Source organism: Desmodus rotundus, chromosome 4 (assembly GCF_022682495.2).
Source record: "Desmodus rotundus isolate HL8 chromosome 4, HLdesRot8A.1, whole genome shotgun sequence".
NCBI lineage: Eukaryota > Metazoa > Chordata > Mammalia > Chiroptera > Phyllostomidae > Desmodus > Desmodus rotundus.
In genome coordinates, this window is record NC_071390.1 from 3,154,855 (window position 1) to 3,176,956 (window position 22,102).

The window sequence follows — 22,102 nt, forward strand, 5'->3', positions numbered from 1 at the left end:
AGCCGTCCACCTACTGCTGGGGACGGGTGGCCCTCCAGCCTCTGCCCTGCAACCACCTTGGCCTCGGGCCTTGACTCGACCCCATCCTCTCCAGGTCCGACGAGGGGCAGAGGGCAGGGAGCCAGCTCCCGTGCTCAGGTGGTGCTGCGGGTGGGAGGATGCTGCCATCGCCCATCCCCCACAGCGGGGGGGGGGAAACCTGTGCAGATGAAGCGCCCAAGGAAATGCAGCTGGGCGCACAGTGGGGGACAAACGAGACCTGTCCGACCCTTGGTGGCTGTGAGCCCCGTGCCTGAGCGCACCCAGCAGGACGGTCTCCGTTTCTCTGATGAAACAACCTTCCCAGCCACCATGGGGATGTGAGCATAAAGCGAGTGTCACACGTGACTGAGTCAGGGCCCAAGAGGTGGAGACAGCCGATGAGGATGGCCTCACTGTTGCGCCCTGGAGGCCCAGGGGTGGCCCTGGACGTCCGCCCCGACTGCAGACGGCTGGTGATGTCCTCGCAGTCTCAGTTGGGACGTTTGACTGCGGATGGGGACAGATGCAGGAAGGGGCCCAGGAGCAGGGCTCTGGCTGAGGCCGCTCTGGGGCCCGCACCTGAAGGGCCCCCGCTGGGTGTGGCCGAGGGCTCTGCGGCCATTCGCCTCCCATGTGCTCCGGCCCGAGCGCAGCCTCTAGAACTTGAGGCATCAGGACGGTATCTCTTCATTGAAGCAGCTGGTCTCCCCAGTCCTGACAGGGGTCCCTCCAGGACCAGGGCGCCGTGAGAGGACTGATGTCCGTCCCACAGCAGGGCTGGCGGTAGGCAGCTGGAACGAGCCTCGAGTTCTGGCTCCCGTGAGGCTGTGGCCTTGCAGAAAATCCAGAACCTCACAGAGCTGAGCCTCCCGAGTGTGCAGGGGGTAGTCGTGCGGCCACTCGAGGGTGAAGTGGATGGCCGCACGGCTGGCAGCAGCCCTTGTCCTTGCCGAGTGGTCTCTGCAGCCCGGAGCACTGACTCCCACGGGCTCTGTCACCAGGCGAGCCCTGCCCTCCCACACACGGGCTGAGCTGTCAGGCTCTCCCCCCTCGACCCACCAGGGATGCTTACTGCCTGTGGATTTGGGGTGGGTGGCGTGGCTGAGTTTGGCTGAGTTTAATCCTAGCAACCAGCCTTCCATGGGGTGGGGCGGGAAACAGGCCTGTTCCTCAGTTTTCTGGAATGGCTCCCTGCCAAAACTGAACAAACGCCCACTGTGGATGGGAATTTCATGGGGGCGACGTGCTGGCCCCTAGGAGGGGGCGCATGGGGTGGGGGCCCTGGGGGTCCTGGGGTGGGCGAGGGAGAGAGGTGGGCAGGGCCAGGTGGGGGTGGCCATGGGGGGACCCAAAAGGCTTGTAATCACAGGGTTAGCTCTGCGTCCCCAGCAGAGAGCTGGCACCAGGACGGCTCCCAAGCCTCGCAAACCAGCTCCTCTCCCTGGTGACACTGTGCTCAGTGCCAGCAGAGAGCATGGGGACAACCTCTCCATGGGGCAGGGCTGTCAGTCAGCGCCCCTCCCAGCAGCCTGAGGAACCCCAGGTCCCACGAAAACCATTGGATGTGTCCCTCCCACTGGCCACCGCTGCGGGAGGCCTCCACAGGAGCCCACCTGGAGGCAGGAGCCTATGGAGATGGCAGAGGGGACAGGTGAACCACGGTGCCCCTAGGGACACCACGGCACAAGCTGGGGTGAGGGATGGGGACCCACGGGAGCGGGGGATGCTGGGCGGGGAAGGCGGGAAGGGAGATAAGTGCTCTGGGGTGCCCCTGGGTGGGGGGGGGCAGGAGGGTGCCCAGGAGGCCCCAGGAGGCAGACAGTCTGCGTGACGGGTCTGCAGTGAGCGCCTGGACCCTATGCTGGGTGCAGGGATGAGAGCGGAGAGAGGGCGGCATCAGGCAGGGCTCTCTGTTCCTCACTGGGCTTGAAGGAAGAGGGCGGAGGACTGGCTGAGGGACAGGAAGTCTTTGCCCGCCGGCTTCGGTAGAGACGCATGATGCTCTGTGAAACCCCTCCTGCCGCTCGGCTGTGATTGTGGCCAGCAGCAAGCTCTGTAAAGATCAGCCCTCGAGGATTCTGGAATCACCGAGGGTGCTGCTGGGGGCCCGCAGTCCTGTCTGCCCGCTCCGTTTTCAGCCCAGAGTCTTGGCTCAGTCAGGTCCATGCCTGGCTGTGCCCCGCTCAGCTCAGGGGAGGCGGGCCTTCTGTCTGTGACCGCTCGGCTAAGAGGAGGAACACTCTGCAGGTGTCAGGTGCAGAGTCGTGATTAAGGGCACGGGTGGCGTGGGACTGATCGGCTCCAAACCCTGGGTCTGCACTTGCTGGCTCGTGACAGCCGTGACCATGTCCCCATCCCCCCATTTGTAAAGTGGGGGTGTCCACAGTGCCTCCCCCATGGAGTTACAGGGTTGAAGTTAAGTTCATATTGGCAAAAGCATGAAATCAGTATTTGCCGAATGAAATAAAGGTATGCAAAAAGAAGTGAGTTCAACAGAGAATGTCAGAGAATGGCAGAGAGGTGGTGGTGGGCCAAAAAGGAACCAAAAGGGCATGCCACATGGGCCACCTGGCTCCTGGGAGCAGGGAACAGAGCCGTGTGTTACGAGAAGCACAGTAACCTCAGTGCCTTCCTTTCTGAGGAGCACGGGAGGCCGCCGCACACACCCCTCCAGCCAGCAGGCACGGGACTGGCAGACCAGAAAGGGCCTTGCTGCCCCCTTCCCCCACTGCCAGGGGTCTCTGAGCAATGGGGAACAGGGACCCAGCCACCTGCTGAGTGGCCATCTCCAGAGTCCTCGGGCAGGGTGGTGGAGGTTAGGAGCCCTCCAGGCTCCCAAGGGCCACAAGTGAGCACAGCCAGTGGCTCAGGAGCCACTAAGGCAGAGTCACATGACCACTGTCTGAAACCTGCCACAAGGCTTAACCTACCACGTGTTTTGCATCATTAAAATTCCCAAGCTGGTCTTTTATCTTGCTCCTGACCCCAGCCCCTGTTCAGGAACCTTCCACAACCTCTTACCGAAAGCCTAGTTCTGCCCTTCACCCCAGAGCAGAGCTCTCCTGCCTCAGACTGGCATTCCAGGTTCTTGGTGGTTGGGCACCGCCCAGCTCCTCCCTCCGACCTCCCTCTACCCAGGCACCGCTGCGTCTGCTTGGCCTCCTGCCTGCCACTCATCCCGTCTCCCACTCACCCTGCCTCCCACTCACCCTCCCTCCAGCCTTTGCTCAGTGGGCCCTTCTCCCCAGACCACCCCCATCACTCTCTGGCCTACATCAGTAACCACTTCTTCCAACAGGTAAGTCTTCGCTAACAATTCCAGACCTCAGTAATCCAGCACTCTTCCCCTTGGTGACTTTGACCTTGGGCGGGGCACACGCTCCCCACTGATTTGGGACAATGTGAGAGCCGCTGCCCTGCTTGGTATTTATTTAAGGCTCTGCACGGGTTGAATGAGGTTTTGCTGTTGCTCCACCCACCCAGGGCAGCTGATGATCGAGCCAGCTCACGAGTGCTTACTCACCCTGACATGTCCCATTATTGAAAGGACATCACTGGCTCGCTGTCAGATGGCCTGACAAAGGGGACTGAGGTCCCTGACACCCCCCACTTCCTAAGCAGGCATCCTGCACTCGCCTTAGTTACTCTGCCCTCTGAGCCTGTCACCTGTCGACACTGCGACAACCCTCCCCCACTTCCGCAGGGGCCCCTCACCATGGTCCGGACGCCATACTGCTTCTCCACCTTCTCCTTCAGCTGTTTGAAACAGGCCTCCATCCTCTCATGAAACGGCCGCAGTGCTTCTGTCACTTTCTCTCCGTGGATCCTGATCCCTTCAGCCAAAAACGGAATCTGAAACACAAAGAGGCCGGCCCTCCTGTCTGCCAGGTCCTGGTCTGGGAAGCGGCAGCCCGCGGGCCCAGGGGCACTGGCGCTATGCGGCTGCTCTCGGGTCCCCATCAGCCTGGCTCAGACTGGCTGCTTAAAGCCTTTGCCAGGTTCACTGCCCCCAAACACCAAAACGTTTACATGAAGCTGTTCTGTGTTTTTTTTATTTTTTAAACATTTTGTTTGTTTTTAGAGACAGGGGAAGGGAAGGTGAAAGAGAGGGAGAGAAACATCAATGTGCGGTTGCCTCTTGCGCGCCCACCCACTGGGGACCTGGCCTGCAACCCAGGCCTGAGCCCTGACTGGGAATGGAACTGGCGGCCCTTTGGTTCACAGGCCCGAGCTCAATCCCCTGAGCCACACCAGCAGGGCAAACGGTTTTGTGTTTTAAATTGGACACGTCCAGGTGGGGCTCAGCACATGGCAGCCACTCGGTGACGGCCCTGACTCACCGCTGTCCGTCAATCCAGGAGAGACCTACCTGCACTTCTCACCTGAGTTCGGGAAGAGCTGAATTTTGAATCTGTTTAGCTGTAACTTGATCTATTAGCAATGGGTCATGTCGTAGGGCACAGATTATTTTTTTATTAAACTCTAAGAATATTGCCTTCATAGGCAGTTGAGAACCCTACTCCAAAACACAAAACTCTCACGATATGTGACTTACGGTCCTGAAGGACATTCCTCCTTGGACAGGAACCCAGATTCATTCTTCCTTGAAACTACAAATAACGCGTCCTCTGCCGACACTGCTGTTAGCACAAACCCATGCCAACACTTCTCTTCCAAGCGTGGAGATGCAGCTGGCTTTTAAGAACCTCACAACAAGACCTTTCGCCGCCCAGCACCCGGGACCCTTCGGAGTCCCCGCTGATGTCGGAAAGGCCCCTGGCTTTCCCTGCCTTCTGCTCCCACCCCTTCCCACCCTCCCACTCGGACGGGGAGCCTGACACTTTCCAATGCAATCAAGCCAAGAGGCGTCCTCTTAATAACTTACAATTAAATCAACAGACTGATTAAAAACAGATTTTCCTAAAACAACAGAACACCAATCTCAATGAGCAGATTTATTAGTGAGAAGGATAATAAGTACACAATTGAATTTCATGCGAACAAATTCAAGAAGTCTTATCAAGATGAATCAAGGCGTAGGTTGTGTGGCTGCCACTCCCAGCAGTGGCCTCTGGGGTCGCACTGCGGCGGGGCGGGGCGGGGGTGAGCTCGGGCCGTGCTCCCTGCCCACAGGCCTGGTTTCAGCTGCGCCCACGCACAGTCTGTTTTGTGGCTCCTTCCTGTCGTGGTTGCCGAAAGGGCGGTGTGCAGGTGAAATTCCGGAAGTCACATCCTGTGTGAATTACTCCTGCCCAGGGCAGCTTCCCTGGGGTGAGCTGGGCCGGTTCAGGCTCCATAGCAGACCATGCTTGCAGAGCCCTTTTTGCTTCCTGGGCTCTGCCTTGGGGGATGGAGAAGGCAGGTTGCAGCTGTGTACACCTCGGGGCGGGGGGTGGACACGGTGGGTCTCTCTGGGTGCATGGGCAAAGTGGGGGTGCTGTCTGAAGGTTAATGCACAGCACCCCCAGAGATGGACAGCGTTTTGATGGAGCACGGACCTTTCTCAAATGTGCACCACGCAATCTGATCCTTCCAGCGTGTTCTGTTGGTTGATAAACTCTGAACTGGACAGATTTGTGACACCAGGAAGCTACTTGCGGGGCTACCGATGGGTCCATCGGGGTTAGGTCACTGGTACTGCATGGGCGGTAACTCGGCAGGTGACATGCAGAGGACTTGAGACTTCTCCCCTAGACAGGTCCCTACATTGGCTGCATAGAACCTTCTTCAGGGATGGGATCTGGCGCCTGCTCTATGTCTACTTGGTGCTGAACTGCAGCCACGAATAAAAATACACTCGTTTATTAGCTGCCTAACACACACCGAAGCTGGCAGCAAGGCTGCAAATAGCCCTTCCAAGAGACCCTTCAGTGGAGTGGGTCCAACTTGGCTGAGCATCAAAACCTCTGGGGCAGACTGCTGAGCCCCACCCGAGCCCCGATTTGCTCTAGGGTGGAGCCCAGGAATCTGCATTTCGAAAGTGTTTCCCAGAGCCCGGAGAGGGGACAGGCGTACCTCATGCTGTTCAAACTGAGCACGAGCCGGCTCTAAAACAGACATCACTGTCACGGCAGCGCTGTACTGGGGTCTGTCCCTGCGAGTTCCCTCCAGACCCCTGGCCGGCCGCAGCATGGAACTCTGGGGGTGCCGCTCTGGGAGTGCCCCTCTGGCTGCGGCGGTCATGCCTGTCATCAGCCAGGCATGATGAGAGCGTCTGGTCTCTTGTCTTGAGAGAGAATTATGTGTGCACCCCAGCGGGTCAGCACAAGTCTGTATGGATTCATCTTTGGCCACTCAGCAGGGATGCTCCAGAACACAGCTGCTTCGGGGAACGGCCAGAGCTGTGCCTTTGAGGAAGGGCCTGAGGCTCATTCGTGACCATGGCGACGGGGGCAGACACAGAAGAGGCCAGGGCAGCCTGCACCTGACTCCAGCCCCCAGGAGGGAGGAGTGGGTCAGCACCACCTGCTTCAGCAGCAGCCGACAGAGCGAGGAGCAGCCTGGCCCTTAATGCCCAGCCTTCCTGAACGGTGGGAGGGGCCAGGACGCACTTTCTGTGCCTCAGCGATGGACACGCTGCCCTCCAGCCCCGGGAGGTCCCGAGGGGGACCTCCCTCCACTCGGAGGGAGCTTCAGAAAGAAACCAAACCAAACAAACTCGCAAACCAAAACAAGAGAAGGCATTCTCATTGCCCCCAACCTCTTATTTTTAATGACGGGATGACTCAGTGACTGATAGGAAAATAGGGGTCTTCAAAACATTTCCAAATGAAAGCACAATCACAGGCCGTGTTGTGAGTATGTATTTCCCAGCGCTGCTGATCGGATGAAGCTGCTAGAAAACAGATTCCTGCTTTCAGCATTCCTGTGAGCGGCTTTAAAATTCATCCTTTAATACAGTTATTAGGGGCGATGACATAGTGCTGACATCGAGTTCTCTCTGGGGAACAAATTATTTTCCTCTGTAGGACTTGAAACTCTTAAAATCCAATTTGCTGTAAAAGCTTACAGAAAAAAAAAATCAATACAACTTTTGCAGACCAAACTAGTTTTTGTGTGGCAATTGTTTTATAGCCTTCAGGAGTTCTGAATTCTGGACCCTCTGGTTCCAACAGCATCTAAATTGGAATCACTCAGACATTTAAACTCTACCTCTTTTTTAGTAACAGGGAAACCTGCCTACGATGGGGTTCCCGTTCCAGGCAATCTGGCCAACGAGGCCCCTTGGGGTCAGCCCCCAATGTTTCTCATCACAGGATAATTCCAAGCCAAACAGATGTCGAATGCATACGGATTTGTGGCAAAGTCACGTGCGTCAGGATGGCTATTACAAAGCACACACGTACACACGGCACATAACAGGTGTTAGCGAGGATGCGGAGAAACTGGGACCTTGCGTGTTATTGCCGGTGGGATTCTAGCACAGGGCAGCTGTTGTGGGAACAGCCTGGCGATTCCTCCAACGATTAAGGTGAAACAGAACGAGTGCATCACCCAGCAATCCCACTTCTGCACATGTTCCCAAAGTGAAAGCAGGAAGTCCAACAGATGTCTGTGCGCCCCTGTCCAGAGCAGCACCATTCACCACAGCCAAAAGGCAGGAACAGCCCAGTGTCCGCCGGGGGGTGAGCGGGTAAATAAAACGAGGTGCATGCGCATGATGGAACACCATCCAGCCTTAAAAGGGAAGGGAACTCGACAAAGGCTACAGCATGGATGAGCCTTGAGAACGTGACACTGAGTGAAATAAGCCGGTCACAAAAGGACAAGAGCTGCGTGACCCCACTGACCCGAGGTCTGCAGAGTGGTGGGCCTCACGGAGGTGGAGCCAGGGGCAGGAAGAACGGAGTTGTCTAATGGGGCGGAGTTTCAGTTCTGCACGATCAAGAGTGCTGGGGGTGGTTGGTGGTGATGGGTACGCAAGTGTGAGTGTCCCTAATGCCACTGAGCTGTACGCCTAAACATGACTGAAGTGCTAAACTTGACGCCTAAACATGCTTGAAGCGCTAAACTTGACGTTATGCAAATTTTACCACAATAAAATATAACATAAGTGCTTGTAACTTGGCTGGAAAGCAAAGTGTAGTTTCACTCCCCGCCCCTCCGTCCCACTGGATGGTGTGCTACGATGGAGGAGAAATCCCTGGGGTGAGGCTGGCGGGCGAGGACAAAGGGGTCCGCAGAGGGGCCTCCTCAGCAGCAGCCTGTCACATCAGAGGCCCGACTACAGCTTGGGACCCCCGGCTCGGCATGGCGGCCTGGGGTACAGCACCTGGCAGGAGGAGACCCTGGATGCCACCTCCTTGAGCTCTCCGCACTCAGCCAGGTATGTGGGATTCCCATCAGACGGCACCCTTCTCCCCACCCCCGTGAGCAAACGATGCCGGAAGCAACGGCTCAGAGCACGGGCAAGCTGGCAGAGCTCCCATGAGACCTGGGCCTGACGTCCCCTCTGCCACCCTCCTCGCTGAGGCTCCAAGATGCACAAACCATGAGCAGGTAACTTCCCACAAATACAGGTTGCCCTCCAGAGTGCCCCGCCCTGTTAAGACCAGTCGCTCTGAGGAAGGATGCAGAGGTCTCAGGAACACGAGTGGAAAAGCAAAGTGACGCACAGTATTGCAGCTGGGAAAACACAAACGAGGCCTGCCAACCCCAAGCACAGGCAGGGAGGGTGCAAAGGCGGGCGCCCTGCAGGCTCCCACCGACACCACATGCACGCCCACATGTACCTGCACATGTGTGCACAATGCTCCCTGGGCACGTGCACACCCACACACTGGTGCCGCCTCTGCTGTCCTGTCCTTCCAACCCAGACAGCTTCCTGCAACCGGCAAGCTCACCAACCAGAGATGACAGATCAGACCCACTTGTGAGAGAGAACATTCTGGGTGTCCAAGTTCCTGGCCGTGGCCTAGAGTTGAGCTCACCAAGGCAGCGGTGGGGATTTCTCTGGGACAGGCACGGCCACACGCCACTTTGGCTGACATCTACGGGCCCCGGCCTGGGCCTGGACTGGGCTCCCGTCCCCCAACCCCCACCCCCAGCCCCTGAGGCTGCGTTTGGACACCTACCTGCCATGCGATCAGGTCCTTGAGCTTCTCAATCTTCTCGTGGGCCTCTGGGTGCTCCTGCAGGTACCGCTCTGTGAAGAAGGCCTGGGGAGACAGAGGGAGCCGTTCAGTACATCTGCTCCCCCAGCTTGCGTTTTGCACACCCACCATGCACCAGGCCCCCGGGCGCTGCCCTGGGCGCCCCCGGCTTGGCCTTAGCCCAGCACTGCTGAGGGTGCTCGGTAAGACTGGGGTGGTTGCTGGGCCTGGAGATGGTGTTCGGAGATGGTCTGTCCCAGGACAGGGCTAGAAAGAGAGAGCTGGCAGGTCACCTGCCTTTTCGTAATTTGCAAAGCCGCCCATGACAGCAGGGTCCACGATGCCGTTGAGGAGCATGGAGAGGGGGTTGATGGGGAGGCTGGGGTCGTCCAGGTGCTGCTGCACCATGCTGTTCAGCTTGTCATTGGTCAGCTGCATGGTCTCGATGGCGTTCTCCAGGGGGCTGATCTCCACCTGCCGGGAAGGGGGAGATGGGACGACGTCAGACGAGCTGCTTCCCCACCCACTGCGGGGCCTCCAGCTGCAGCTCCAGCTCATGGGATCTCGCCAGAGAAACGTTTCTGAGTGAGGACAGGCTTCCTACACCCCACGCACCTTCCCCCGCCACGGATGATCCCTGACTGCCCAAAGCAGGGCAGCTGACATTTCAGTATCACCGTGTCCGCCCCGCAGTGAACGATGCCAACCCCAAAGGAACAATGCCAGGCCGCTGAGCTCTGGTGTGCGTGAGTGCACAAGTGTGTGCGCATGTGTGTGCACACACACGTATATGCATGTGCACCCAGGTGTGTGCATAAACACAGATGAATGTGCCGCACGTGCACACACAAGCAAGTGCACACACCCACACACATGTGAACGCACATGTGCACTTGAGCATGTGCTCGCACACCAACACATGCACAGACAAGGGTGTGTGCATGTGGGCACACACACATGCTTGTGTGCATGTGTGCATGTGTATGTGAGGAGGTGATTATGTGCATGCCCATGGGAGTGTGCACGTGCCCATGCACATGTGTGCATATATGCACACACCCGAGTGTGTACACATACATGGACAGCTGTGTGCACACACTATGCTGCTATGTGCATCTGCGCGCACACACGTGTACACACGTGGTAATCCCAGGAAAACAGCCCGACTGTTGCTTGAACACATTCTGTCTGCTTCACAAATGAGGACTTTTCACCATGGGCTTGTCTGCTACTTGTTTTAAAGAGGGTAAAAGTTTAGGGCATTTTGAAATAATTTGTCACTGTCCTGTAGGCCGTATCTGTTTGGTCAGGATGCGAGAGAGGCCCTGCCATGGTCCCCAGGTAAGGCCGCGCGCCCTCCTGTGGAGGACGAGCTCTCACACCCAGATGGGACGGGAGGCTGTCACCACTGCTGACTGGACCTCATGGGCCCCACCTGCGATCCAACCTTAGTGCCCCTGGGCTTCTAGTCCTTGGTCTCTTGCCCCACTGCCCCCTTTGCCTTGAGAAAGAAGTTTCCTATTTTTACCAAACCAACACCTGCAGTAGCTACAGGATCCCCGGGGTGGGGGGTGGGGGGTGGGGGGAGGGCTATCCCTGGAGGCACACAGGAGGGGCGGGGACGGGTGTCGCTGAGGCTTTGTGTCGCCGAGGCTTTGTGTCGCCCACGCGGGGACTGCATGCACAGCCCTCGCAGTCTGTTAGCAATGGCAGGGCCAGGTCCTCGCAGAAGGTCCGGCTCACACCCTCCACCTCCTGCTGTTAAGCTCCCTCCTCAGTCGTCCCAGCCAGCTCTCCGAATTTCCTATTACACTGAGCTTATGGGAAGAGGCTCATTAAGAGGCTCGGTGCCCGTGGCTGTGAAGAGCCTCCTCTTCTGCCACGTCTCGCACACAAGCATCATTGGCTCCCGTGGGGCAGCGAGGCCAGGTGCTGCCCCTCACCTCATCTGAGTGTCCCCACGCCAGGGCCTGCGTGGGTGCCACGGGCACAGAGCAGAAACGCCCAGGGCAGAAAGCGAAAGCCCAGGATGGGGGCAGGCAGAGACCTGGGTTTCAGAGCAGGAGGAAGGTCGCCTGGGACAGGGCGGGGGTGTGGTGAGCAGGGCACACTCTGCGGCAGCCGGGGGTTCAGACCGGAAGGACAAAGGGGCAGAGAGGAGACGGGGCTGGGAATAGAGGCTCCTGCGTGTTCTGGAACCAAACCAGGAGGCTCCAAGGGGACTCATTGCACACTAAGTGGCAGTCACACCCTCTAGCCAAGACCCTGCTGGGCGACAACAGGCACAGAGGCATGGTAAGAAAATGCCCGCCCTCCCCCAGATCTTTGCTCAGACAAGCACCTCAGCGGACACCGCCCTGTACGTGAGGAGGACCCACTGCCCGACTCTGCAACGTGGGCCTCAGACCCTGGGGGGCTCACCACGGGGGCAGAACAGGGCTTGGCTAATGAGATTCGAGTTGTTATTTCTTTAAAAAGTGCCGGGGAGGAGTATCTGAAGCTATTTTTACTTGGAATGAGCGCTATTAATCAAGTTGTTTGTCATGTAAATGGACGTTAAACCATTGGGAAGCAGGATCTGAAAAACTGCACGCAAATCGGACCTCTTCTTAAACTCTCCCACGGGCTAACTTGAAGGGACTGTCAAAGCAGCTGTACTTGGTGAGAAGGGATGGAACTTAGTCCATCTCCTCCGGAGCCAGCCCAGCTGTGCGCACAGAGCACCTCACTGGGGTATTCGAGGGCCAGGAGCCCCGAGGCTCCGAGCAACACGCAGGGGGACTGCAGCCTCAGTCTCGTGTGATCTGGGCCTGCAGTGTGCGTCGGCCACAGAGACCACCCGGCACTCGTGGGAGGGGAGGGCGTATCGGAGGCAGGAGAGACGGTCTTGGGCAATTCCTTCCAGGGGCGAGGGGGCGGGGTCCTTACCATGAAAACAGATTTGACCTCAAACCACCGTAAGATTCCAGGTAACTTGTATGCAGTTGTGTATATGGTTCTCTCGATCCACATGTTCTGCAAAGGGAACACACAGCACATGTTGGAAGGGGTCGTCGGCAGACTGATGGCTTCTGCCCTAACGGGGGTTTACGACCCTCTACAAGGCCAGCGCTCCAGAACAGCCTTCCTCCTGGGGCCAAGGACACACGCCGTTCTGTGTCCGAGGAGGGCAGGTCTGAGTGGAGCTAACACTTCACAGGCCATGCTCTGTTTGATAGTCACGCCGGGCAGGTGAGGGTCCCCTGCTTCCCTGGCCAATGGTGCCCGCCTCCCTGCTATTTGGCAAAGGAAAAGATAACCGGAGAGTCAGGGAGAATCAAGACACATCAAAATGAGGGGGGCTTGCTCTGCGCAAATGGATTTTGGAAAGGCTGCTGCAGTGAGTTCGGCGCTAGCCTTACTTAGTGGGCAAGAGAAACTCAGAGGTGCAGCTTCACTGAAGAAAACTGGGCTTCATTACAGTACCTCTGACATCATAGTAAAATAAGTGTTTTAAGCTTAAGCCATAAATACTCCACGTTATAAAATAAAGATACGCACAGAGGGAGAAAAGTCCCCCACTACTCAGACACGGCCACTTAAACAGTTTACAATCTATCGTTCAAGACTTCTCGCTGAGCATTAGAAAGTGTGTCTGTTTCCAATAACCATGCCCTTTTAGAATCTGTATTTCTTGTAACCCAGAATGTTATATATTGCAGGAAACTGTTTCCAGCCCATGGATACAACTCAACACATCTCTGTGAGGCTGCAGGGGGCTCACCTCCTGCACTGACCCCCTACTGCCACCCTCCCCCCCGCCACCGTGACGGGGCTCACTGCCTGGCTGCGCCTGTTGGCAGTGACCCTGATACAGACCAGGGCATTACGGGACATCTGTGATTCTAGGAAACCACGCTGACTCCCAAACCTCTCTGACTGCAAAGGGGGTGGGGTAAGGAGGCTGAAGCCTCTGGGACACGGGACACAGGCCGAGGCCTCCTGTCCCCAGGGCCAGTGCTTCCAGTGCCCATGAGGCAGCTCTGTGGGCACATGCAGCCCCAGAGCCCACCCCGAGTGCCTTCCCTGACACCCACACACCCTGGCAGGGCCTCTGGGTTGTGCTGTGGGCTTAGGGCCGGCTCTGGCTAACCTGGGCCCTGTCTCTCCTCCTCTTCCTCCTCCTCACCGGCCCCAGGATCCCAGACCTGCCCCGCTGGCTTCCTATGGCTGCAAGGACCCTGAGCTTATCGAAAGCCCGAGGCTTTGCCAGGAGCCCGAAGGACTATTCTGAAAGCCTCATCTGTGTGCGGAGACCTGACGGGGCCACCAGGGGACTTCACAGCCACTTCGAGTCACAGCCTGGGGGGCTCACGCAGCCCCATACGACGCTGAGTCCCGCTTATTCTCAGCTCAGCCCCCGGGGATGGTTTGCTTGGCCTCCTGCTCTCTCTTTCTCTACTGTGTCGGAACATCCCGAGCTTCTGGACGGAGATGGGGAGGGAAACTCAAGAACTGTCTATCAGCCTGCAGTTGGGGGCGTTGCAGAAATAATGGCACTGCTGCCTGAGTGGCCACGACAGACAGGGACTGCTCCGAGAGCCCCTGTCCTCTGCGCTGCGGCCCGGGCCATGCCTGGGGGGAGGGACCTGCTCCGGTGCCCTCGTGGCGTCCTTCTCCTGACTGCCTGTCCCCGAATGCCCAGCACCTCCGTGCGCCATTTCATCACAGAGGTGCCAGCACCTGCGCCAGCACCCGGGGCCCAGATGACGACAAACTCGGACACATCAGGAGGGAGGCAACACCCGTCACCAGCCACAGCATCCTAGGACTCAGCGTCGTGGTTTGTGGAGCGGGCCCTGTTTCCCGCATTTGAAGGGTTAGGGTTAGGGTTTCTGCACGTAGTGTGCAGAGCCACCGACTGCCGCACCGGCCCCCCCTCACCCCCCGAGGCCAGTCTCCCACAGGCAGCTCTGCTGGGGGTGCAGTGAGCATTGGGGGGGGTGGCTTTGATTTTTTACCGCAAATTCGTTGTCTGGGTTTTTCTCTCCCTTGCGCACCGGCCGAGAATATTCGAACCGCTGGACCTCATTCACCCTGTAGAAACTGTGCAGAGACAGAGAGACGCCGTCAGGATTTTATCCCAAGAAGCAGTCGGCTCCCTGCCAGAGGCGAGTTCCTCCTGCCTCCCGACAGCCACCTGTTCCTCGAAACATCCCTGACCTTGACTGGAGGCGAGAGCTGTGTCTTTCTCTCACCTCAGCTTCGGCACAGGGACCCCGGCGAAGGGACGAACTACCCTGAGTTTCGCCTCCTCCCTGTCCCTGCGAACCCTTGGGGGAGACGATTTGCTGAGGACAGCGAATCGGGCAAAACCAGAGAAGGCAGCGTGAAGGAGAGAGGAAGAGGCCAGCGTCCTCCATGTGTGTTTGTTATTTAAAACCTTTAATCAATAAGTTCTTAATTTACTAATTCAACAATTACTGTATTTAGATAACTTAGGCCAATCATTGGTTAAAGTTAAAAACACATCTGTCTTCATTATTTTTAAAGAGAGCTTGTAGACTTCAGTTTCAAGTCTACACAAAAGGCCGGTTTACAGCCATGCTCAGCGGGTGATGGTCCTCGCTGGGGGCGGGTGGGGGCCACGTGTGCCCCGACACGGGCTGGGGAGACGGAGTCACCCCTGCACCATGCATGCTCTCACAGACAAGAGCGTTCACGTCCCCTCCACTTCCTTCACTGTTGGCCCTCGAACATCCCAGGTTTGAACAGCCCAGGTCCACTTTACGTGGGTTTTGTTCAGTGATTGGCTGTTCTCCACCCTCGGCTGGGGGTCCGTGGGTGCGGAGGGCCGACTGTACGCACTGGTCTGTGCCATTTTGTTTAGGGCACCGGAGCAGGGGCATCCTAGAACCAATGCCCCCAGATGCCAAGGGACAGCTATGTTTTGGGGGACTCAAAGTTATACAGATTCCTGACTGCACTGGGAGTTGGCACCCCTAACCCGGGCGAGTGGGCTTCCTGCACTGCATCTCATTTCCTTCCTGGTGCTGAGAAGCATTTGCTTCCCTTTTTTTCTAAGTAAACAGGAAGTGCATCTAGAAAGCTAGGCGCAGGCTAAAACCCACCATTTCCAAGGCCACGCGTGACACTGAGAGATCCGCGCACAACCTCTCCGCACCCTGGTGGGGTAGGAAGCGCGGGCTGCTCACCTGACGATCTGCTCTGAGACAGGCCTGTGAAATTTCGGGGGCAAATCCAGCTTGGGCTTCACTGTGAAGCACTGAATATCTGAGGGTGACGGGGTCAAGGTCACAGGCAGACAGACATGGAAGGACCGGGGAGCCCAGCCCTGAGGACGTCCGACCCCCCCACCAATGGGGCGGCAACCCTTTTTTGCCACTCTGTCGCTGTGGTCTGAAAGGATACGCTGGCCAGGGGAGTTTTTAATCTCGTCGCCGGGTGGGGATGTCGTCTTCATTTTCTCCGCGTTGGGAAACTGTGTCAACAGCCGAGCCTCAAAGTCTTCCCGGCGCTCATACTCCTTCCCTCGGTAGATGAAAACTTTCCCCTGGAAACAGTGACGTTCCTTAAAGAGCAGCACAGGGAGGGCCGGACACGTTCGCCCTCCGGGCCTTCGGCCTTCGGCGTGCAGGAAAAGTCCCCGACCTGAGGACACGTGTCACGGTGCCGGTCTTACCAGGAACGCAGGACACGAGCCACGCGAGCTAATGCCGCGACCCTAGCCCCGGACAAGCATCACTGACCTCGGGTCACGTGCTGTGTGCGGCCTTCACAGTGACAACAGGTCGGCGAAGCCACGGACACCCAGGGCGCGATCGCAGCCCGCCCTCTTGGGGGCACAAGGGATCAGAACGGGGAACCTGGCCACCAGGACGAGTGGATGACGGGGGCGCACATGTGGGGCGGGGCAGACGGAGGTTGACAGCGTGAGTGTGTCGAACATGGAGTTCTTCCTGCACCGTTACTGACTGGCTGCTGTGTCATGTACCAGAGGAACAAGTGCCAGCCTACGCCTGCCCCTCCCTGCTCGTACAGAGTACGAACACTTTTCCCTGGTGGGACCTGATTCGCTTTCAACCTGCCAGAGGGGCTTCAGGAAGCACCGAGGGACGGGGGCTCAGAGCCCAAGCACGGCCTTCCCAGCAGACGCCTACGGGGTCTCGGCTTCCAGAGAGCCAGCGGGGAGGGTCCAGACCAAAGCAGAGACTCGGGGCTGGCCTCCCCGAGGTCAGGGACTGTCCTCACTGCACATCAGAGACCCCGTGCGGATGACTATCCGTCAGCCCATGACACGCAGAACACACAGAACTCTCCTCCCAAAGGCTGGGCTTGTCCACCTCAAGTGACACTCTTGTCACCTCCTCAAGTTCGGAGCTGGAGAGGCTCCCTGGGGTTGGTACAGAGGGTGGGCCGGGTGCCCTTGGGGCGGGTGTTAGGCAGATTTGCGTTCTTCCCCACGCGGGCAGTCTCGCGGAGGCCATCTCTGTCTGCCGTAAGGAGAGTTCTAATTCCAAGGTGTCGCAGGTCTCTGTCCCTTCATGGGCTTAACAAGTATGTCTGAGTGTCGACTGAGTCACAAACCGTGGCAGTGGTAGACCGTGTGATGCCACTGCTGGCTCCTAAGCCTACTTACCCGCCCCCGCCCCCCATGCTGCCCATCGCAGGACCATCAGCGAGGGAAACACAGGACAGGAGCCACGGGGCCCGCGGACCGGGAGGCTGGGGGCTGAGGCCTTTCCCTGTGGGACTGGGTCATGTGGGCTCATCTGTGGTTTCGATTCAGGGGCACTGGGCCAGAGGCTCTGACTGGCTGGTCACAAGTCATCTGCTGTGACCCTGGACAGATGCTACACAGGAGGACGAGAGAGACAGATGGACGAGAGATCAACATCCCACTGCAGAGTTGTCCCTTAGCGACTCAGCTCAAAGTCACAGGAAAACTTGTCTAATTAATGAATTTCCAAAAGATAAAGAGAGACCTTCTGGTATTCAATTTATCTCCTTCCCTACTCAACTTATTCTGAGTTTCTGTAAATCATTAAAGAAGGAACAGTTTAAGAATTAAATATTTTACTCACTTTGTGCTTAGGTATGTCTTGAAGTAGCTATTATAGAAGAAAAATGTTCTCTTTCTCAAAAAAAAAATGTCAAGCAGAAGCCAAAGCAATATGTAATCTTAATCAGAAATATAAATACACAGCAATGGGCATCTCTGACGTCTAAATAAAGCCAAACACTTCAGAGACTCAGGAAGATTTAATGTATAACAGGTGCTATAAAATGAGCACGAATGTATTGTGCTTTGCACTAGAAGAAGACTTAATAATAAAAATGTATATAAAGGCTTTAATAGAAAACCAGTAGTGAGTTATAGGTGAAAAAACTGAAAACATTTTCTAGAAATGTCAATTTGTTTGCATTCTGAAATGGTCCTTTTAAATGTGAAAACAAGGAGAAAGGTACCTATAGTCAAAGACATTCCTTGTAAGGAACATAAATATTAATAGGATTACCAAAACAATGAGATCAATTCCTGAAGAAGAACAAGCAAGAGGGATAGCCAGTCGGCTCTCAGAGGCAGCTGTCCCAGGCCTGCGTGCAGCCGCCAGACGCTTTGCCCACTTTTTGTGGCCGCTGACGTCATTGTCAGACTGACCCCTGATGGTGGGTCTATGAGGTGGAATAAGTATGTTGCTACAGCCCCACACAATCACTCAGGGGTGACAGGAAAGGCAGTTCAGCATAAATCATGCCCGTTAAATACTTACTTCATAGTTTGCAATTTGTCCTTCTGTGGGCGACCCCGTGTGGCCCCTGGAGCATGTACCATGAGTGTGCTCCCAGCACATCCCTGGCATCGGTCGGCTTGGGGACAGTGCCCCCCCGCCCCCCGACACACCGGGACAGAGGGACCGTGCCGTAGGCAGTGAGTGGTCTTAAACCTCAGCACTGCACAGAGGGCCGCAGTCACTGCAGCCCCCGGCAGGGCACGAGCCGGCCGTGACTCGGGGAGCCTGTCTCTCTTCCCTAGCTCACGCAGAGCCACGCACACTCCATAAAGTCCTGAGCCACATTGGGTGACTGCACCTCCGTGCTCATTATACCCTTCAATTTGTTAATTCGAAATAAAGTCAATTTCAAATCCTCCCTAATTTAGGGCTTATAACCAAACATCCTTTATTCTTCCGTTTGAAGGGAAGACTTTCTCCAGAATCTGGGATTCTGACCAACCCCGATCTTAGATGCACACCACCTAAGCTCTACAGCGAAGGCAAGGGCGTCAAGGACAGACGGACTCACGGTGACAAGCACAGGGCTGGATGCCCCAGTCAACCAGCCAGGACCTTGAGTGCGCGGACTGACCCACAGGTCACCTCTGCACAGGCCAGCCCCTCGAGGGGCACTTGCTCCTAGAGACCATGACAGCTCTCCCCACAATGCCCTGCCCGCTGACGCCAGCGTGAGAGATGCTATGGCCCTGGGGCCGAAGCAACACAGCCCTGGGATGAGGGACGTGTCCTTGCTGGACCTCACTGTCCCAGACAGCTGCGCCCCAGCTGCCGGCTTCTAGAAAAGCAGCAACTCACGCCTGGTCCCCCAGGGTAGGAGAAAACCGTGTGTCATTAAAGAATGACAGGCACTCATGACGCACTGGCCAACGGCACCTGAGAGCGAGTTTCAGAGAAACTCCAAACAACTCCACCAGGAGGCCAGGCGGCATCTGAGCACACAACGTCTCCTCTGCCTCAGGAGCTCGGGGTGCGGGCGTCCGGCTCACGTCAGGCACCTGGGCGCCCGTGCCTGTCTTCCAGCAGGGGAGCTCCACACCCCAGGTTCTCACACAGTGGAAAACACACGTGCTCACAGCGTGTTATTCCACAGCCCCGATGTCCAGCAGAGGACCCAGAGGACCGGTGGGTGAACGAAATGTGGTCCATCTGCGCAATGGAGTATCGTGCAGCCGTAAAAAGGAACGAAGTTCTGTCACCTGCTACGCCGTGGATGAGCCCTGAGGACGTTAGGCTAAGAGAAACAAGCCGGACACAGAGGGACAAATCCAGTCTGAGTCCACTTGCAGGAGGCCCCAGAGCTGGCAGAGTCAGAGAGGCAGAGCGCGGGATGGTGGGCCCGGGGTGGGGAGAGGGGGCAGGGGGAGTGAGGGTTCCCTGGGACGGGCTTCCGGTGCGGGAGGATGAGAAAGGTGTGGAGGGGATGGCGGAGGGGGTGCTGTAACGGTGCGCATGCACTCACACCACTGGCCTGCGCACTTAAACAGTCAAGACGATACATTTCATGTGCATTTTACCACAGGTTCGAAAGTACACATAAATCTCTGAAGGAGAGTCCCGCCTAGGAAAAATCCGATGCCAGTCCACATGCAATCAAGTCAAATACCGTCAGCTCCGCGCCCTGCCCCCACCGCCCCCACCGCCCCCGGCCCCCTAAGCTCAGCAAGGAGCTGTGAGAATACGGAGTCAGACTCCCACCCACGGGTGCAAAACCCAGACCCTGCTCAGCGCGGGAGGGTCCCCACCCCGGGAGCCAGCCAGGCACAGGCGAAACAGAACCCGAACTCACCCGCAGGAACGTGGGGAACCCTTGTCCATAGTAGCCGACCGCAAAATAGTCCGGCTTGGGTCTGATCACTTTGACGATGTTTTCGTAAAACTGAGCTTGCTTCTTCTGGAAGGAAGGAAGAAAACACGTCTCGGTTTGAATAGAGTCTGGGGAGTCTGTTCTCCTGGACTCTTCCAGGGGGCGCGCCAGGCGCCGGCAATTCCAGGAGGGCAGCTGCTGGGGCGCACTGGAGCCTGCCTCTGCATGTGACCTCACCTCCCGGGCTGACAGCATTTCCACCTACCCTCCACCGTGCTGGCCGGGAAATCCAACCCAAAAGGCCAAACTCAGCCCCCAGCTGTGATTTACGGGTGTTTCAATGACCAAGTCGGTGGCCCGGAAAAGGCCTGTCTTTTGATTACGTGGCTGGTCTTCAGCAGTTTCAAACACGGTGTTAATCAGGTAGCGGGGCGCGTTACACAAGCATGTGAAAGGGCAGGATTCTGCTCTAAAGTAACGATACATCTTACACCACCATTCAGGCCATGACGTGGAGAGCAGGCAGGAGGCGGAAGCTGACAGCTCCCGTGGTGGGGACAGGCCTGGGCTGCTCTCCAGCCCCCCTAGGAGCCTCTCGGGCCGCCCGGACCACTGTGTGCGAGGGGCTCAGCAGGAGCTCACAGAGCGCTCCCTTGTGGAAGCCCCAGAGTCTGTGGCCAAAGCTCAGTGGGCAATAAAAAGTGAAGGCTCGTGGGCCACAATCAACCAGCAGATGAGTCAAGACCATCCTCCTGGACAAAATGCAGGACGACGGCCGGGGCCACAGGAGAACCCCACAGGGGAAGGGAACAGGACACGCCAGAAAAACACATCTAGGCCCCTGAGCTCACTTAGGTCGGGAGAAGGAAGGACCTACCAGCAGTTCGCTGAGCTGCTCGTAGTCAAACATCTCGTTTTCATACTGTTCTGCAAGTTCCTTGCCCAGGGCGATGGCCTCCTCCCACATCTGTGAGGAAAGGAAAGTGGGGCGAGAGAAGCCTGAGTCTTGTGGTCGAAGAGTAAAAGAGCAACATGACCATCCATAGTGAAACAACTTGGAAATAAGCTTGCCGAAATCGAAAATACTGATAACAACGTTGGAAAAGACAGTTACTAGAGACTCATGTCCTTTGGCTTGTGACTGGTCACCCGCTGAGTAACCTGGTCACCACCTGGCTCGTGGGTCACGTGGCCTCTGCCCACTGTCCGTCCTGCTGACGTCAGCTCACGGCCACCGGAGCCCATCTGCGCTGTCAGCCGTGGAGCCAGGAAAAGGGACCGCAGGGTGATGAGAGGCCACAGCGAGCCAATGTCGCTGCTTCCCCAAATCGTCCCCTTTGAGAAACACTCTGCTTCCATGGCCAGAAAGGGCAGGACACACTTCAGCGCTGCACGAAATAGAGCTTGCTGGAAGCCCGCTTTGCACGTGCAAAATACATGAGGGTGTGAAGCCCACCATCACGTTAGAAGGAAGCACTTCCTGGGGACACACGTTTGTTAAAATGCTGGTAAACTTTTGACACCTGTGGAACAACTGGTTGAAACACGTCACTGAACTTCCCTTACTTTCCTTGGAAAAACAAAATAAAGTGGTTTACTTTGTTCTTCCAGGAAGCCTTCCCAGGTGCCCTCTGCTCTCCTTTGTTCTCTTTCAAGGGCCCAGGATTCTCCGACCTGGAGCCCTACCGAAGTTGGAACACCCTCTGCCTCTAGTCCTCAGAGACCGCACGTCCCGGAGGGCAGAGACCCAGCAGCACCAGAACCTCTGGGCCTGAGCTCCAGACCTGCTCAACACCGTTTCTTGAACAGAAGTGAAGGCCATTGGCTTGGAATCAGGAAAGCGTCCCACCAGACACGCGTCCCATCTCTCCAATCCGCCACTGCTGCGGGCGGACCCTCATCGTTCGCGAGAGTGCTTTCGAGCCTACAGCATGTCCAGCAACACGCACCTGCGCTTTCCTGTGTAAGTCCCACGCCTTGCCAGGCGGGTCTGTGTCACACACATATTGCAGATAAGGAATTTGGGGATCGAGTAAGCGAGTTACTTGGCCAAGGACACACAGTGGTGTGGACCCGCCTCACCTTGGTTTTTCTGCGAAGTTCTTACTTCTGATGACTGTCTTAGTTTGAGCTGCTATTAAAACAAAAACCCAAAAAACCCCGCAGGGCGGCTTCAACAGTGCACTTATTTCTCACAGTTCTGGAGGCTGGAAGTCCAAGGTCAAGGTGCTGGCAGATTTGGTTCTGGGCAAAGGCTCTCCGCCTGACTTGCAGACAGCTGAACTTCCCACGGTGGGCTCCCATGGCCTTGAGCAAGATCCCTCTCTTCCTCTTTAATTATTGCACTAATTACCTCCCGAAGGCCCTCCCTCCAGGAACTATCGCGT

General features: G+C 56.9%; 1 protein-coding gene across 2 annotated transcripts in view; it reads right to left on the reverse strand.

Moving 5' to 3' along the window:
* Positions 1-22,102, reverse strand: part of DOCK1 (dedicator of cytokinesis 1) — a 374,752-nt gene that overhangs the window by 14,908 nt on the left and 337,742 nt on the right. For both annotated transcript variants that reach the window (XM_053922126.2, XM_053922125.2), the window contains exons 39-47: positions 20,593-20,682; positions 19,698-19,802; positions 15,525-15,666; positions 15,308-15,386; positions 14,114-14,198; positions 12,042-12,128; positions 9,411-9,587; positions 9,096-9,179; positions 3,736-3,873 (exon numbers count right to left, since the gene is read on the reverse strand). In XM_053922126.2, the coding sequence (XP_053778101.1) occupies positions 3,736-3,873; positions 9,096-9,179; positions 9,411-9,587; positions 12,042-12,128; positions 14,114-14,198; positions 15,308-15,386; positions 15,525-15,666; positions 19,698-19,802; positions 20,593-20,682 (987 nt within the window). The remainder of the gene's footprint in view (positions 1-3,735; positions 3,874-9,095; positions 9,180-9,410; positions 9,588-12,041; positions 12,129-14,113; positions 14,199-15,307; positions 15,387-15,524; positions 15,667-19,697; positions 19,803-20,592; positions 20,683-22,102) is intronic.